The following is an 18,599-nucleotide window of genomic DNA, read 5'->3' on the forward strand; positions in this document are numbered from 1 at the left end:
GCAGAACGAGCAGTGCAGATAATCAAACAGGGGATGCTCAGATTCCAAGGGGGTTCCCTACAAACCCGCTTATCACGCCTCCTGTTGGCCTATAGATCCCGACCACACTCGCTCACAGGGGTTCCACCCGCAGAGCTACTAATGAAAAGGACGCTCAAAACCCGATTATCCCTTATACACCCCACCATGAAAGAAATTGTCGAGAGCAGGCGCCAGTCACAATATCACTACCATGACAGGAATGCGAGGGCGCGATGTATTGATGTAAATGATCCTGTTTTTGTCCTCAACTACGCTGCAGGGCCCAAAAGGCTCGCAGGCACTATGGTTGCCAAAGAGGGAAATAGGATTCTGGTAGTTAAACTTACCAATGGACAAATCTGTCGCAAACATGTGGATCAAACAAAAAGGAGGTTCAGCAACCCCATAGAAGAAGCAGAGGAAGAACACGATATAGAGTTCACTCCACCACAGGTGACCGAACACCGGAACCAAAGGGAGGAGAGCCCAGTCACTGTGGGCAGTCCGGACAGGCCTGAGGCACTGCAAACAGCAGACACTCAGGCCAGCGCCCAACAACCGGAGCCCCAACTCAGGCGCTCTACAAGAGAGCGTAAACCACCAGAGAGACTCAACCTGTGATCCCAATAAGACTTTGGGGGGGGAGGTGATGTCACGTATTCAATCAGCATTGTAACCCATGTATTAACTGACCTAAGTTGTACACCGTGAGAACACTGACCACTAGGTGGGAGACACTCCTAACCTGGACCTTCAGGTATAAAAGGGGAAGCTCCACCCACCTTCATCACTTGAGTGCTAAGGAATAAAGGACAGGTCACAGACTGACCTTCTCTCAAACATGGGCCTCGTGTGCATTTATACTGTGTAGTAAGGACGTATCAGCGTGCGGTAGCTGAGCAGAATCCGAGCTAACCGGGTCTGCAGGGAACCGTCCGTCACGCGTTTCAAGCTCTGCTTGATGGTTTGGACTGCTCGTTCCACTTGACCATTGGATGCGGGCTTAAACGGCGCAGACCTGACATGCTTGATGCCATTGCGGGCCATGAACTCGTTGAATTCCGAGCTGGTGCAACATGGTCCACTGTCACTAACAAGGACGTTGGGCAAACCATGTGTGGCGAATATGGCCCGGAGGCTTTCAATGGTGGCAATGGACATACATGACGACAATAGTATACATTCAATCCATTTAGAGTAAGCATCCACGGCTGCTAGGAACATCCTTCTTAGAAAGGGGCCAGCGAAATCTACGTGGAGCCCTGGACCACGGTTTGGAGGGCCATGACCACAGACTCAGTGGGGACTCCCTTGGTGCATTGCTCAACTCTGAGCAAAGTGTTACATTGGTGTACGCAATTCCGAGTCAATGCCGGGCCACCAAACGTGCGATCTGGAGATAGCCTTCATCATGACTATACCTGGGTGGGTACTGTGAAGGTCACGTATAAATGTTTCCCTGCCTTTATTTGGCAAAACTACATGATTCTCCCATAGGAGACAGTCCTAATGGATGGACATTTCATCCTTGCGTCGGTGCAACGGCTTAATTTCGTCTTGCATTTCCCCGGGAACTGCCGACCAGCTCCCATTGAGGACACAGCTTTTTACTAGTGATAGCACAGGGTCCTGGCTAGTCCAGGTCCTGATCTGGCGAGCCGTGACGGGTGACCCCTCGCTCTCAAAAGCATCCATTGCAAGAAGCAAGACTGCGGGTTGCGCCATTTCCACACCGGTGGTGGGCAATGGTAGCCGACTGAGGGCAGCAGCACAGTTCTCAGTGCCTGGTCTGTGGCGGATTACATAGTCATACACAGATAATGTTAGTGCACATCTTTGGATGCGGGACGAAGCATTGGTGTTAATATCTTTGCTTTCTGAGAACAGCGAAATGAGTGGTTTGTGGTCGGTTTCAAGCTCGAAGCGGAGTCCAAATTGGTATTGATGCATTTTCTTAACCTCGTATACGTATGCTAATGCTTTTTTCTCAACCATACTGTAGGCTCTTTCAGCCTTAGATAAGCTTCTGGAGGCATTGCAACCGGTCACTGTTTGCCTGACACATTGATTTGCTGTAACACACAACTGACCCGTACGAAGATGCATCACAAGCTAGTACTAGTTTACACAGGTCATACAAGTAACTTGTTAGAACATAGCAGGTTTCTGGCCTTGTTAAAGGCCGTCTCTTGAGATTTACCCCAAACCCAGTCGTCACCCTTGCGTAACAATAAATGCAATGGTTCCAGCAAAGTGCTCAACCCCGGTATAAAGTTACCAAAATAGTTGAGTCCCAGGAACGAACGCAACTCTGTCACATTCTGTGGTCTGGGTGCATTCTTGATGGCCTCCGTCTTGGAGTCCATGGGTCTGATGCCCTCCGCCGCAATCTTCCTCTCCAGAATTTCAATCTCTGGCACCAGGAAAACACACTTGGAACATTTCAGCCTAAGTCCCACTCCGTCCAGTTGCTTGATAACCTCTTCCAGGTTGTGGAAGTGTTCGATGGTGTTGCGGCCAGTGATCAAGAGGTCGTCTTGAAACACCACGGTGCATGGAACTGATTTCAGCTGACTCTCCATGTTCCTCTGGAAGATGGCCGCAGCCAAGCAAATCCCAAAGGGGCATCTGTGGTATTTGAACAGTCCTCTGTGCATGTTGATGCAGCTCCTGTGTCATGTAAGCAGAGGTTAGATCCAGCTTGGTGAACGACTTCACCCCTGCTTGCGTTGCGAACAGGTCATCCGCTTTGGGTAGTGGATACTGGTCCTGTAACGAGACTCGGTTGATAGTTACCTTGTCGTCCTCGCAGATTCTGACCGCCCCATCGCTTTTCAAACAGCGGAACAATTGGACTGGCCCACTCATTGAACTCGACTGGCGATATGATCCCCTCTCGCTGAAGTCTGTCCAACTCGATCTCGACTTTCTCTCGCATCATGTATGGAACCGCTCTGGCCTTGTGATGAACGGGTCGTGCATCAGGGACTAGATGGATCTGCACTTTGGCGCCTGTGAAGTTGCCAATGCCTGGCTCGAATAACGACGGGAATTTGTTTAGCACTTGGGCGCACGAGGCGTCATCCACCAAAGGCAGTGCTTTGATGTCGTCCCAGTTCCATCGGATCTTTCCTAGCCAGCTTCTGCCAAACAGCGTTGGGCCATTGCCCGGTACAATCCATAGTGGTAAATCATGCACAGCTCCATCGTACGATACCGTCACTGCCAATGACTGGTATGAGCTCTTTGGTGCAAGTGCGCAGCTTGGTGTGGATCGGGCTTAGTTTTGGCCTTTGTGCCTTGTTGCCCCACAGTTTCTCAAAAGCCTTCTGGCTCATAATTGATTGACTCGCCCACGTGTCCAATTCCATGGAAACTGGAATGCCGTTTAATTTGACTTAACATTATCGGAGGGCTTTTGGTGGTGAAGGTGTGTACCCCATACACTTCCTCTTCAGCCTCGGGTTGAGTTGCCTCTCTTACTCGTTCAGTGTGATCCACGCCGGATCGGTCATCTTCTGCCGACTCTGCCACGTAGTGAGTCGCAGCATGTTTGCACATTCGCTGGAGGTGCCCCATTGTTCCACAGCCTTTGCACACGTAGTGCTTGAATCAACATTGATGGGCACGATGATTACCCCCGCAGTGCCAACATGGGGTTAATGGATTCGCATTCACGCCCCATGGCCTACTCTGAGTCATCCTAGGTCTGGCCTCTGCAGGCGTGTAGGCCCTGCCATGTACAGTTCTGTCTGCTGAAGGCGTTATTTTATGCACAGTAATTGCCGGTGAGCTTCGATGCTGCAATGATATCTGCTTAGTGTTATCGTTCGTGAACATGAATGCCTGGGCTATTGTGATGGCCTTGCTCAGATCTAGGGATTCGGCAGACAGCAGTTTGCGAAGAATGACCTCATGGCCGATTCCAAGGACGAAAAAGTCCCGCAACACATCCCCCCCCCAAAATCCAGCAAATACATACGGTCCTGCAAGGCGTCTTAGGTCAGCGACATAGCTCGCCATGTCCTGGCCCTCGGAGCGATGGTGTGTATAAAAGCGATACCTGGCCATCAATATACTCTCCTTCGGCTTGAGGTGCTCCCGAACCAGTGTGCACAACTCTTCATATGTCTTCTCTGTTGATTTCATCGGTGCTAGCAGATTTTTGATGAGGCCATATATCGTGGACCCGCAAACTGCGAGGAGAATCGCCCTGCACTTGACCGCGTTACTCTCCGTATCAAGCTCGTTGGCCACGAAGTACTGGTCAAGACGCTCAACTAAGGCTTCCCAATCATCATCTTCAACAAATCTCTCAAGAATATCAACAGCAGCCATAACCGCGTGAAAGTTCGTGATCTGTTATTCATCGCCAATTGTTATGTTCAGAATAACTCCACAAGACTGTATATTGTAAGCTCAAACTGTTGTGACCTTGGTCTCTTTAATGTAACTCCAGAGAGGAAGCAGCACTTCCCTGCCCGCTCCCCATAACCCCTTATTCCCTTATCGGTTAAGAAACTGTCTATCTCTGTCTTAAATTTATTCAATGACCCAGCTTCCACAGCTCTCTGAGGCAGCTAATTCCAGATTTACAACCCTCAGAAGAAATTCCTCCTCATTCCAGTTTTAAATGGGCGGCCTCTTATTCTAAGATTATGCCTCTAGTTCTAGTCTCCCCCATCAGTGGAAACATCCTCTCTGCATCCACCTTGTCAAGCCCCCTCATAATCTTATACGTTTTGATAAGATCACCTGTCATTCTTCTGAATTCCAATGAGTAGAGGCCCAACCTTCTCAACCTTTCCTCATAAGTCAACCCCCTCATCTCCGGAATCAACTGAGTGAACCTTCTCTGAACTGCCTCCAAAGCAAATATATCCTTTCTTAAAAATATGGAAACCAATACTGTATGCAGTATTCTAGGTGTGGCCTCACCAATACCCTGTACAACTGTAGCAAGACTTCCCTGCTTTTATACGCCATCCCCTTTGCAATAAAGGCCAAGATTCCATTGGCCTTCCTGATCACTTGCTGTACCTGCATACTAACCTTTTGTGTTTCATGCACCAGGACCCCCAGGTCCCGCTGTACTGCAGCACTTTGTAATCTTTCTCCATTTAAATAATAACTTGCTCTTCGATTTTTTTTCTGCCAAAGTGCTCAACATCACACTTTCCAATATTATACTCGATCTGCCAAGTTTTTGTCCACTCACCTAGCCTGTTTATGCCCTATTGTAGATTTTGTGTGTGCTTTTCCTCCCATCTTTGTATTGTCAGCAAACTTGGCTACGTTACACTCGGTCCCTTCATCCACGTCATTAATATAGCTTGTAAATAGTTGGGGTCCCAGCACTGATCCCTGCGGCACCCCACTAGTTACTGGTTCCCAACCAGGGAATGAACCATTTATCCCGACGCTCTGTTTTCTGTTAGTTAGCCAATCCTCTATCCATGCTAATATATTACCCCCAATCCAGTGAACTTGTATCTTGTGCAGTACCTTGTGGCACCTTGTCAAATGCCTTCTGGAAATCCAAATACACCACATCCACTGGTTCCCCTTTATCCACTCTGTTTGTTACATCCTCAAAGAATTCCAGCAAATTTGTCAAACATGACTTCTCCTTCATAAATCCATGCTGACTCTGCCTGACTGTCAGGCTAATGGATCTATACTACTTGCTTCCATACCCATGAAACTTCACTACAATCTAAGGGTTCCTTCATGATTGTAGCCTTTGAGCTGCAGATGTCCTCCCTAATCTTCTTTAGCACCTGAGGATATATGCCATCTGCCCCAGGGATTCTGTTAGTCTTGAGTCCTTTTAGATTTTAAAATATCTCTTCAGATAAAAAAAATACTTCAGTTTATTAGGTGTACTATTACTGTAATACATTGGGAAGGAAGAGAGAAAAAGAAAGCTACACAACTGTTATTAAAGACTATACAAGAAGGAAATACTAAGTAAATCAGTATTTACTAAATGTAACTAGTGAGATTTTCAAAGAATATAAAGAATTGTCAAAGATGAGAAAAGGCCATTTGACCCATTGATGCTCATACTTCTCGTAAACTAAATTCCCATCTTAATATGCAAACTTATTTTGAATGTCTCTAATGCTTCCTTTCTCTACAACCATGATTGGCATATGAACGTGTACTGTAAATAGTGTGTGGCTTGAATCTTACCTATAGGCTCTTCTGCTGGAATTAGAGATTTGAGGAAATTGAGCCAAAAGGTCACTTGATTCAGTTGCATTTCATACGGCTCCTCTAGACTGAAAAGTACCATGTGGATAGCAGTGGAGTCATTTGTAGCAAAATAATCATAACAGCAGTAGTAGGCAGGATTGCCAGAGAACTCCCAGACATTAAAATCACCAACACCTAAAAAAAGTGGTTGAAATGCTTCAATTATCCTGAGGTGATCAATAACTGTTTTAAAAAAATTAGATACCCAAGTTAACAGTCCCATTTACTTTACTATTTAAAACTGCTGAGCACTCAAGACAGTGGTAACAGTTCAAGCAATAATCCAAGAACTCATTCAGAAAAACAGCGGAGAAACGGTCAGTGAAAGCTCAGAAGGCAGCTACATGGACTGAAACTATTTCTAAAGTTTATACGATATATTTTCTCATCCTCTGAAGGGAAATGGGACATTTCGCCAGCCCTCTAACACCACATCCAAGCAACCATTTTCATTTGAGTTTTGAGGAGGACTGCTTGCAGGTTATTTGACTGTAGTCAGCATCCCATCTAAGCCACGACATGCCTTCACCAGATTCTCACACATGCATGCTTCCAGCAGGATTCGTTGTATAGTCGTCCGAAGCAGGACCGCCGGCCGATTTCCCTCTCCCAAAATCATCTGTACCGAGGACCACTGCAAGATCCCTGCAGCTATGCTGGCTAAGGTCAGCTAACTAAGCCTGGAGTGGGAATTCAAACTGGTTCCTTCCCAATTAAATGGCTTAGCTACTCACCACCATCAGGAGATCACTTGCTTGATAAATGCTACCACATTTTTTTTAAACTGCCAGAGTAATTGCTGCCCATACATCACAAATTGATTTGCTGAGGTCTTGAGGTAAAAGTGTTCAAATTAACCTTAAATTAATGATGTACTGCAAATGCAATTAATTCTGTTTCACCTATTCAATGTTATACACAATGAAGTACAAAAGCTAAAAAGCTTGGGTTATTTTTGAGTTATTGTTTTAATAAGCCTATTTTGATTTACAATAGTAAAAGCAATTAAATATCTTTTATACAAAAATTGCTTTAGAATTCATAGCAGCACTGTATTTAAACCTAGTAAGCAGCAGCCAATAAAAAGGTCATGAGTTCCAAGTTTTCAGTTCTGTAGTAAAGCAGACACTTCTTACCATTAACATTAGCATGTTGTATGTCAATAGCTTTAGTGGACTGGTCATCAACTGCAGAGTGTAGATTGTGCGTAGGCGAAACAAAAGCTTGCAGTACGCCTTTGGTTAAGCTTGGTTCAAACATCATGCTCCGGCTCCTTACACTGACATTTTCACAGCCAGGGTATAGATTTGAAATGCTCACTGAAACTTAAAATGCGAGGTTAATTAATTATGCGGTTTATAAAATTAACAGTTCTTGGACAAAGCAGCTAGCGCATCTTTACAAGGTCACCATCTAACAAAAGATGTAAAGCTTGTTAAATATAAATTATTCAAGTTTAATTTAAACAATTTTTTGTAAAACGATAACTCTTAATGAGTAAAGGCACTATCCTGATCTATACTGATCTCAGCTGGAGCAGCAGTTTGGGGGCTACTGGTTAAAGAGGAAATTAACGCAATAGTAAGGAAGGACATTAGCCTGGATGATGTGGAATCTGTATGGGTGGAGCTGCGGAATACCAAAGGGCAGAAAATGCTAGTGGGAGTTGTGTACAGATCACCAAACAGTAGTAGTGAGGTTGGGGACAGCATCAAACAAGAAATTAGGGATGCATGCAATAAAGGTACAGCAGTTATCATGGGTGACTTTAATCTACATATAGATTGGGCTAACCAAACTGGTAGCAATACGATGGAGGAGGATTTCCTGGAGTGTATTAGGGATGGTTTTCTGGACCAATACGTCGAGGAACCAACTAGAGGGCTGCTGGCCATCCTAGACTGGGTGATGTGTAATGAGAAAGGACTAATTAGCAATCTTGTTGTGCAAGGCCCCTTGGGGATGAGTGATCATAATATGGTAGAATTCCTTATTAAGATGGAGAGTGACACGGTTAATTCAGAGACTAGGGTCCTGAACTTAAGGAAAGGTAACTTCGATGGTATGAGACATGAATTGACTAGAATAGACTGGCAAATTATACTTAAACGGTTGACGGTGGATAGGCAATAGTAAACATTTAAAGATCACATGGATGAACTTCAACAATTGTACATCCCTGTCTGGAGTAAAAATAAAACTGAGGATTGGGAGAAATTTAGAATTCAGCAGAGGTGGACAAAGGGTTTAATTAGGAGGGGGAAAATAGAGTACGCAAGGAAGCTTGCCGGGAACATAAAAACTGACTGCAAAAGCTTCTATAGACGTGTGAAGAGAAAAAGATTAGTGAAGACAAATGTAGGGCCCTTGTAGTCAGATTCAGGTGAATTTATAATGGGGAACAAAAAAATAGCAGACTAGTTGAACAAATGCTTTGGTTCTGATTTCACGAAGGAAGACACAAATAACCTTCCGGAAGTACTAGGTGATCGAGGGGCTAGTGAGAAGGAGGAACTGAAGGATATCCTTATTAGGCGGGAAATTGTGTTAGGGAAATTGATGGGATTGAAGGCCGATAAATCCCCGGGGCCTTATAGTCTGCATCCCAGAGTACTTAAGGAAGTGGCCCTAGAAATAGTGGATGCATTGGTGATCATTTTCCAACAGTCTATTGACTCTGGATCAGTTCCTATGGACTAGAGGGTAGCTAATGTAACACCACTTTTTTTAAAAAGGAGGGAGAGAGAAAACGGGTAATTATAGACCGGTTAGCCTGACATCAGTAGTGGGGAAAATGTTGGAATCAATTATTAAAGATGAAATAACAGCGCATTTGGAAAACAGTGACAGGCTTGGTCCAAGTCAGCATGGATTTATGAAAGGGAAATCATGCTTGACAAATCTTATGGAATTTTTTGAGGGTGTAACTAGCAGAGTGGACAAGGGAGAACCAGTGGATGTGGTGTATTTGGACTTTCAAAAGGCTTGTGACGAGGTCCCTCAAGAGATTGGTGTGCAAAATTAAAGCAAATGGTATAGGGGGTAATGTACTGACGTGGATAGAGAACTGGTTGGCAGACAGGAAGCAGAGTCGGGATAAACGGGTCCTTTTCAGAATGGCAGGCAGTGATGTGGGGTGCCGCAGGGCTCAGTGCTGGGACCCCAGCTATTTACAATATACATTCATGATTTGGATGAGGAATTGAGTTTAATATTTCCAAGTTTGCAGATGACACTAAACTTGGTGGCGGTGTGAGCTGTGAGGAGGATGCTAAGATGCTGCAGAGTGACTTGGACAGGTTAGGTGAATGGGCAAATGCATGGCAGATGCAGTATAATGTGGATAAATGTGAGAGTATCCACTTTGGGGGCAGAAGCACGAAGGCAGATTATCTGAATGGCGGCAGATTAGGAAAAGGGGAGGTGCAATGGGACCTGGATGTCATGGTACATCAGTCATTGAAAGTTGGCATGCAGGTACAGCAGGCGGTGAAGGCGGCAAATGGTATGTTGGCCTTCATAGCTGGGGGATTTGAGTATAGGACAGGGAGGTCTTACTGCAGTTGTACAGGGCCTTGGTGAGGCCTCACCTGGAATATAGTGTTCAATTTTGGTCTCCTAATCTGAGGAAGGACATTCTTGCTATTGAGGGAGTGCAGCGAAGGTTCACCAGACTGATTCCCGGGATGGCAGGACTGACATACGAGGAGAGACTGGATCGACTGGGCCTTTATTCACTGGAGTTTAGAAGGGTGAGAGGGGATCTCATAGAAACATATAAAATTCTGATGGGACTGGACAGGTTAGATGCAGGAAGAATGTTCCCGATGTTGGGGAAGTCCAGAACCAGGGGTTCACAGTCTAAGGATAAGGGGTAAGCCATTTAGGACTGAGATGAGGAGAAACTTTTTCACTCAGAGTTGTTAACCTGTGGAATTCCCTACTGCAGAGAGTTGTTGATGCCAGTTCGTTGGCTCAAGAAGGAGTTAGATATGGCCCTTACTTCTAAAGGGATCAAGGGGTATGGAGAGAAAGCAGGAAAGGGGTACTGAGGTGAATGATCAGCCATGATCTTATTGAATGGTGGTGCAGGCTCGAAGGGCCGAATGGCCTACTCCTGCACCTATTTTCTATGTTTCTATACAATTGGACACATCACCTTTATATTAGAGAAGGTGGAGGAAAACAAGTCACTCTTGTTCCCAACCGCAATCCAGTGACTCCTGAATTACCTTTGAAGTGTATTCACTGTTGTTTTGTAGGCAAACATAGCAGCCAATTTACACACAGCAATGAGATGAATGAGCAGTTAATCTGTTTTTTGGTGGTGTTCATGGAGCGATAAATGTTGGCCAAGACATTGGGAGAACTCCCATGGTCGTCTTCAAATAGTGCCACAGAATATTTTATATCCAAATGAGAGGGCAGATGAGGCCTCAGTTTCTCCTCTAAAAGACAGAACCTTCAACATTGCAGCACTTTCTCAAGACTGTACTAAAGTGTCAACCTAGATTACGTTCTGGTCCTGGAATGGGGCTTGAATTCACGACCTTCTGATACAGTGACAAGTGTACTACCAGTGAGCCAATGTTTACACTTCAGTACAGGCTTTCAATCCACCTTCTTGTCTCTGGCGAGGGTTTCCTCCCATTGCATTAGCTATTCACATCGTTGCTTCGCTCATTTCCTTAATTTCTTTCCACAGTCTGAAGTAAAGATCTGTCAGTCACCCATCTCCTCTTTCTTTTAAACAGGTTATTTCACCAAGATTTCTTCTTCGTTCTCCCTTCCGTTACTCTTTGTTCTGATTGTATTAAAATGCTTGTTCACGTTTCATCTTTTTCAGTTCTGATGAAGGGCTGTTTGCTCAAAATGTTACCTTATTTGCACTTTCCACAGATGCTAATTGACCTGCAGTCAGTTTCCAGTGTTTTCTGATTTTGTTTCCAATTTCCATCATTTTCAGTATATTGCTTTTTATAAAGGACTTTTCCCTCTTGGACTGGGCCCTTAAAATCCCACATAGAGCAACAACCCACTCAGAGACCCTTCTCTATGCAGAAAAGATCTTCTTTACTTCACTGATCTAGCCAAACCAAGTGACTCCTAGTTGCTCTGATCAGTGTTACGTTTATGGCTCTCAACAGGAGTTTACCTGTTTGAATAACTCAAGTACCGTGTAACAAAACCACAAATTAACTCGAGAGATATGTAAATTTTCATTCAGAAAAACAACAAAAGAAAGTGCAGTTGGACCACTCGGTAAGTTTACACTACACAATTGAGCATAGTACTGGTACTTTCTGGTTAAGGGCAACAACTTCACCTTGAACTTGTTTCTTGCCCAACTTCGAAAATGTCTGAAGGTGCTTGACAGATGGTTGTTTGGAACGAAGGTTGAGCAAGGAACAGAGTAATTAAAAGTTGGTGTGGAAAACTGGGCTGAAGAGATATGTTTTGAGCAGATGTTTAAAGAAGAGAGAGATGGAGAGGTAAAGAGTTCTACAGAGAGAGAGTTTCAGAGAGCAGGACCAATGCGACTGGCATCAGTCATGTGGGAGGGAGGGATGGGAGGGAGGGATGAGTAAAAGGCCAGAATCAGTGGAGTGCCGTTCAGGAGGGGTTTTAGGGAGGAGGAGGAGCTCACCAGTGTAGGGCAAAGGAATGGAGAGATTTATGAACAAGGATAAGGATTTTAAATTTATACAAGTTGAGGGACAGGGAGCCAATGAAGGTCAGCAAAGACAGGGTGATAAATAACGAGGGTTATTGCAGGACAGAACACACGTTGTACAACATGAGCTGCCGTCAAGCCCTTGGATAAATATTTTATACCATTTTATATTACTGAGCCACTTTCATTGGAAACAGAGTAATAAGTGTACCAATTCGCACCAATGTCAAGTCACCTCCAGTTATAGGATGGGGCCGATTTGCTTGCAGTGGAGGTTGCAAATCTTATTGCTCCAAAATTACATTTGCAACTTTACGATTCTGCTCATGGCCAGACCCCAAATTGATGAATTAAATGCCCATCCTAGGTTGGTTCTGGTGCCCAAAACAGCAAAAAAATTGTTTATTTATGCCTGTGCTCGTGTCGTTAGAGATAATCCTGTAGTTCATGCTGTGAACAGTGATCTTAGCTGCATTTCTATTGGCGCAGATTAGTTTGGATTCCAGAAGAACAATGCCCGAGATGATTCCTGGCATTTTCACTAATAAATTTAACTCCCTAACCCCAGTAGCAGACTTGTAAATCCATGTAAAACTGCTTCTGCGAATCTGCTGGCAGGATGAAGGAGACTGATTTGGCAGCAAGAATACTGGGAGCTGGCTCACAGAATCTGAATTAAAATGGCGTCAATAAAAAAGTAACTCTAGAATGACACCCTCAGGCAGTCCAGATTGCACATTTTAGATATTTAGGGCCCAAATTTGGCCCTCCGGTTTTTTCGGTGCACCTCCGAGCCCCCCGCTGACATTTTACCTCAGAAGCAACGCCGAAAAAAAATCCGTGCGATCATGGCCGATTCTCGGGCCAACTGTGGAGCTGGCGTGACGTACAATAAAGAGGGGGCGGAGCTATGTCCATGCTGGCCGTGTAGAGCTGGCAGGGCGGTGGGGCTTGATCTGAGTGACTGAGTGCTGGCAGCACACGCATGCGCGTTGCAGCGTTCGCGCATGCTCAGTGGGGCATTAACATTGGCAATCGTCCATTTTTAAAGGGAGAACCTCTCATTGAGTTTTGGATGCCTGCTTGATGTTTTGAAAGCTTTGGGAATGCTGTTTGGAGTACTCTGCAAGAAATCAGCTGCTAAACCTCCACAAGGAGTGCTGCATAGGTGGAAATCATTCATTGCAAGCAAAATAAGGACTGTGTATTTTTAAAAATCACTGAGTGTCAATTCAATAGAGCAATGCAACACCGTGCCCCAAGAACGAAAAATTTCACGCATCAAGAAGTGGAGATACTAGTGAATGTAATCGAGGAAAGATAGCAGGAGCTGGATACCAGCAACAGAAGTCGCGCAGAAGTGTCACCCAAAGAAATTAATAAACGCTGGAACAAACTTGCAGAAGATTACTGCACAGTGGTGAATACCATGAGAAATGGAAGGCAGTGTAAAAAGAAATGGCAGGACCTTGGTCAAGCAGTTCGTGTAAGTAATATTTTCATTTGTCAATGGAATTGCATCTGTAAATGTGACCATCTGTAAATATTGCCCACCCAGCCAAAAGACACCCTCTCCAACAAGCTATGTTTTCATCTTTGCAGAAAAAAATTGGCCCACAACAAAAGGGAAAGAACTCGAACAGGAGGAGGCCCGCCAAATCTGCACCCACTGACACCCTTGGAACAGAGGGTCGCTGCTTTGATGGGTCCTGCCTGGAAAAAAGCAATCAATACAGCACAAGCTGGGCCCACACGCGAGGGAGAAAGTAAATACTGAAAATTACTCATGGCCCTTCAAATCAACCTGCTGCCTGGCCTGCTACGTGTGAGCCTACTCATGCCACCCATCCTGCTCCCAGCTCTGCTGCCAACCATTTGACTGTTCTATTATATTTTGTAGAACCTGATGAATATCCTGAAGATACAGAACAAGATTCAGATGCGGGCGAGCCAGACCAACTTTGTAGGGGGAGGAGGTGGCCATGGAGAGGTATGAAGGGGAGAATCTTGAACTTGCGTTACCAAGCACTTCCATGATTTCTGATTCATCATTCCGTGGTTTGAGCACGGCTCAGTCCCTGCATAGTGGTTTAGGGTCTGGTTCGACATCCTGTGGTTTCAGCTCGTCCCAGTCCCTGCATAGTGGTTTAAGGTTTGGTCCGACATTGGATGCTTTAGAAAGTCCAGAGGTTGCGGGTTCCAGTGCTGCTGGAATGCAGTATGGATCATTCAGTGCCCCAATATCCCAGCCTGTGCCTCCCAGTGCTGCTGGAATGTAATATGGAACACTCAATGCCCCACTGTCTGAGGTTCTGGGTTCCACTCCTGCTGGAATACAGTATGGAACACCCAGGGCCCCACTGTCCCAGCCTGCGACTCCCAGTGCTGGTGGAATGCAGTCTGGAACACCCATGGCCATATTTTCCCAGCCTGCGCCTCACACTGGAGGGATTCCGCTAGACAGATCCAGGGCGAGGCCAAGGAGAAATGTCCTGAGCTGGAGGGTGCAACAGATGTGGCTCAGGTGATGGCATTGGGTATGGAGACCAGTGAGCTTACCCGATCACTCGTGAACACAGTCAGTGGGGTGGGTGATGAGGTAACGACACCGACAGCAGAAATAGCAATACTTCACGGGACATGAGGGAGGATATTTCAGAGGCAGCGGGAATGACGGCACAGGCCATCAGGGAGGTAGCTGCTGCAATAAAGGAACACAGCCAGGCCAATCCACTGCCATTGGCAATCCCCACGCTAGTCTCTGTAGAGACCCAAGCCGTAACCCCCCTCCCCCCCCAATGAAGCAGTGCACATTCACCGAGATGTGGATCTGAGATGGGTGCAGCCTTTCTTTGCTGCTGTTGATTTTACTCTTGTAACTGTTTTCAAATGTAAATTGTTTTGTAAGTGATGTAACTTTACAAGACGATAAGTGACCTTAAAGTTTTTAAGTGATCTTATAATATAAGTTTTTTCTAATGGAAATTGTTTTGTAAGTTTTGTAACTTTACAACTTAGTGATCTTCGGGGTTTTAAGTGATCTTAGAGTGCAAATGTTCTCACATTTTGTAAGTTATTTAGTTTCACAATTAAAAAGTGATCTTGAAATTTAAGCGATTTTAGAGTGTAAGATTTTTCACATTGAAATTGTTTTGTAATTTTACAAGTTTATAAGTGACCTTAGAGTTTTTAAAGTGATCTTAGAGTCATAATAAACTACAGTTTGATTATTTTATTACACTAAAGTGAAGTACATTCTAAAATTTTCAATAAAATATTTTTTACATTGAAACTGAATCATGTTCCATTAACACAACACACTCTTCTCACTCCCCAAAGATAAGAAACCTCAAAGGTCTTTAGTTCTCTCCCCCTCCCCCCTTCAGTCATGTGACTTCTCTATCCCTCCTCGTCAGCAACCCCCCCCCCCACAGCCTGCCACGTTCTCCCGATTCTTGCCCTGGCCAAAGGGTTTGCCGGTGTCCCGCACCTTGCCCTGGCCGAACGGACTCCAGCACAGCCAGCCTTCAGTTAGTTTAAGGTGGGATTTGATGCAGTACTTTTATTTGTTACTTTAATTATTTACTTCACTTCTTTATTTGTTAATTAATTGCTTATTACTTTTTGTGCTTTGTTTGGTGTTTGGTGGTGCTTGAAATGTAGTTACTTACGCCATTCCTTAACTGTAAGTAAAGTCTTTCTGTGTGGACAAAAGTGGACACATACTCTGTCCTAAATTAGTTTGGTACAACTTTTTTCTGGCCAAATTGGCATAAATGGTGTAAGTGGTTGAAAAAAAAACCGACCTAGCAAAAAACCTAACTAACTCACTTACACTGATTCAAATTAAATGGCCATATTTGCAACTAAAAAGATACACCAGAAAAATCAAGTTCCCACCAAAAAAAAATGGTGCAATTCATGGGGAAATTTGGGCCCATAAAGTTAAGCCATCAGTGTGAACAATCAACACAAATATTTACCACACAACTGACATCATAAGCTGTCTTTTTATTGGTGACGTTTAGTTTGGATTCAAACAGACTGGTGACTGTGAACCGGATCCTGGTGGTTATGCTGCTAAATCCACTTCCCTTCGCGGATTTACAAGTCTGCTGCTGGGATAAGGGAGTCAGATTTTACAGCGTAAACAGTGGGAGCTGACTCATAGATGCCAGTGTCTCTCATTCCAAATTAAATGACATCAATTATAGAAGCATCTCCTGACTCATCACAACAAGAGATTCATTAGTTCTCTCCTCTTCCCCACTCCTCCCTCTTCACTTCCGAGATGGCACATTGCACTTGCTGAAGACAATCGGTGAAATACCCTTTCTGATCAATCCCCCTTCCTGATGGCTCAGTGAGTTTATCAGCGAGCACATCCAGTGAACGCATGAACCATACAGACCAGGAAGATTCCAATTTCAATGATTAGTCTGTGCCGAGTTATTCAATCTCAGTCACGATAGTGTTAGGGTGTTACAACTGGCTTCAATGTCTCAGACGGTAAAAATCAGACCTTCCTTTCCAGTGACTCCTACCAAAAGTGCACATGCACAGAGGAATTAATAATGGAGAACAGGGAAATGGCAGAGACATTGAACAAATATTTTGTATCGGTCTTCATGGTAGAAGACACTATAAACATCCCATAGTGGACGATCAAGGGGCTATAGGGAGGGAGAAACTTAATACAATCTCTATCACTAATGAAGTAGTACTCGGTAAAATTATGGGACTAAAGGCGGATAAGTCCCCAGGACCTGATGGCTTACATCCTAGGGTCTTAAAAGAAGTGGCTGCAGCGATTGTGGTTGCATTGGTTGTAATCTACCAAAATTCCCTGCATTCTGGGGTGATCCCAGCGGATTGGAAAACCGCAAATGTAACGCCCCTATTTAAAAACGGAGGCAGACAAAAATCAGGAAAATAGACCAATTAGCTTAACATCTGTCGTTGGGAAAATGCTGGAGTCCATTATTAAGGAAGCAGTAGCGGGACATTTGAAAAAGCATGATTCAATCAAGCAGAGTCAGTATGGTTTTATGAAAGGGAAGTCATGTTTGATAAATTTGCTGGAGTTCTTTGAGGATGTACCGAGCAGGGTGGATAAGGGAGAACCAGTGGCTGTGGTGTATTTAGATTTTCAGAAGGCATTCAATAAGGTGCCACATAAAAGGTTACTGCACAAGATTAAAGTTCACTGGGTTGGGGGTAATATATTAGCATGGATCGAGGATTGGCTAACTAACAGAAAACAGAGAGTTGGGATAAATGGATCATTTTCCGGTTGGCAAACAGTGACTAGTGGGGCGCCGCAGGGATCGGTGCTGGGTCCTCAACTATTTACAATCTATATTAATGACTTGGATGAAAGGACCAAGTGTAATGTAGCCAAGTTTACTGATGATACAAAGAGGGGTGGGAAAGTAAATTGTGAGGAGGACACAAAAAATCTGCAAAGGGATATAGACAGGCTAAGTGAGTGGGCAAAACATTTGGCAGATGGAGTATAATGTGGGAAAATGTGAGGTTATCCACTTTGGCAGAAAAAGTTGAAAAGCAAATAATAATTTAAATGGAGAAAAATTGCAAAGTGCTGCACTACAGAGGGTCCTTGTGTATGAAACACAAAAAGTTAGTATGCAGGTACAACAAGTAATCAGGAAGGCAAATGGAATGTTGGCCTTTATTGCAAGGGGGATAGAGTATAAAAGCAGAGAAGTCCTGCTACAACTGTACAGGATACTGGTGAGGCCACACCTAGAGTACTGCGTACAGTTTTTGTTTTCGTATTTAAGGAAGGGTATACTTGCATTGGAGGCTGTTCAGAAAAGGTTCACTAGGTTGATTCTGGAGATGAGGGTTGGCCTATACTCATTGGAGTTCAGAAGAATGAGAGGTGATTTTATCGAAACATAAGATAATGAGGGGGCTCGATAAGGTGGATGCAGAGAGGATATTTCTACTCATAGGGGAAACTAAAACTAGGGGACATAGTCTCAGAATAAGGGGACGCCCATTTAAAACTGAGATGAGGAGGAATTTCTTCTCTGAGGGTTGTAAATCTATAGAATTCTCTGCCCCAGAGAGCTGTGGAGGCTGGGTCATTAAAATTTAAGGCGGAGATAGACAGAATTTTGAACTATAAGGAAATAAAGGGTTATGGGGAGCGGGCAGGGAAGTGGAACTGAGTCCATGATCAGATTAGCCATGATCTTATTGAATGGCGGAGCAGGCTCGAGGGGCCAGGTGGCCTACTCCTGCTCCTATTTCTTATGTTCTTATGTTGCATGGGGGCAGGGTTGGACTTGGTTGTGAAGTCTGCTGCAATTGAATGAGTTATCAACACTGACCGACAAGGCTTACACGTGAAAAGTGGCCACTTGGGCGAGGTGCCAAAAGGCACTCAATGCCTATGGAATCATACCCCAGCTAAGGGTAAGCATCTTCAGAAAAGGAAGAAAGCCAGGAAAATTGATAGAAAATAAATCTGTTTGTAAGATAGTAGAATTCCAATGTCGGAGAGTGTAATCTGAAACTGACCTTGCCTCCCATTCCCAGTCGCCTCCATGGTTTGGCTCCTCTTAGCATAGGTCTATATAGAACTGTACATAAATGTGCATATGCTGGCATGCAAAGT

General features: G+C 44.5%; 1 protein-coding gene across 7 annotated transcripts in view; it reads right to left on the minus strand.

Annotated features, from left to right (window-relative positions):
- Nucleotides 1-18,599, minus strand: part of dapk1 (death-associated protein kinase 1) — a 280,231-nt gene that overhangs the window by 40,887 nt on the left and 220,745 nt on the right. For 4 of the 7 annotated variants that reach the window (XM_070882054.1, XM_070882059.1, XM_070882068.1 and 1 more), the window contains exons 21-22: nucleotides 7,416-7,604; nucleotides 6,217-6,414 (exon numbers count right to left, since the gene is read on the minus strand). The exons of 1 other annotated variant lie outside the window; for it this stretch is intronic. In XM_070882054.1, the coding sequence (XP_070738155.1) occupies nucleotides 6,217-6,414; nucleotides 7,416-7,604 (387 nt within the window). The remainder of the gene's footprint in view (nucleotides 1-6,216; nucleotides 6,415-7,415; nucleotides 7,605-18,599) is intronic. 2 more of the 7 variants (XM_070882078.1, XM_070882084.1) reach the window with 2 other exon arrangements.

This window comes from Pristiophorus japonicus, chromosome 1, assembly GCF_044704955.1.
Source record: "Pristiophorus japonicus isolate sPriJap1 chromosome 1, sPriJap1.hap1, whole genome shotgun sequence".
Lineage (NCBI taxonomy): Eukaryota > Metazoa > Chordata > Chondrichthyes > Pristiophoridae > Pristiophorus > Pristiophorus japonicus.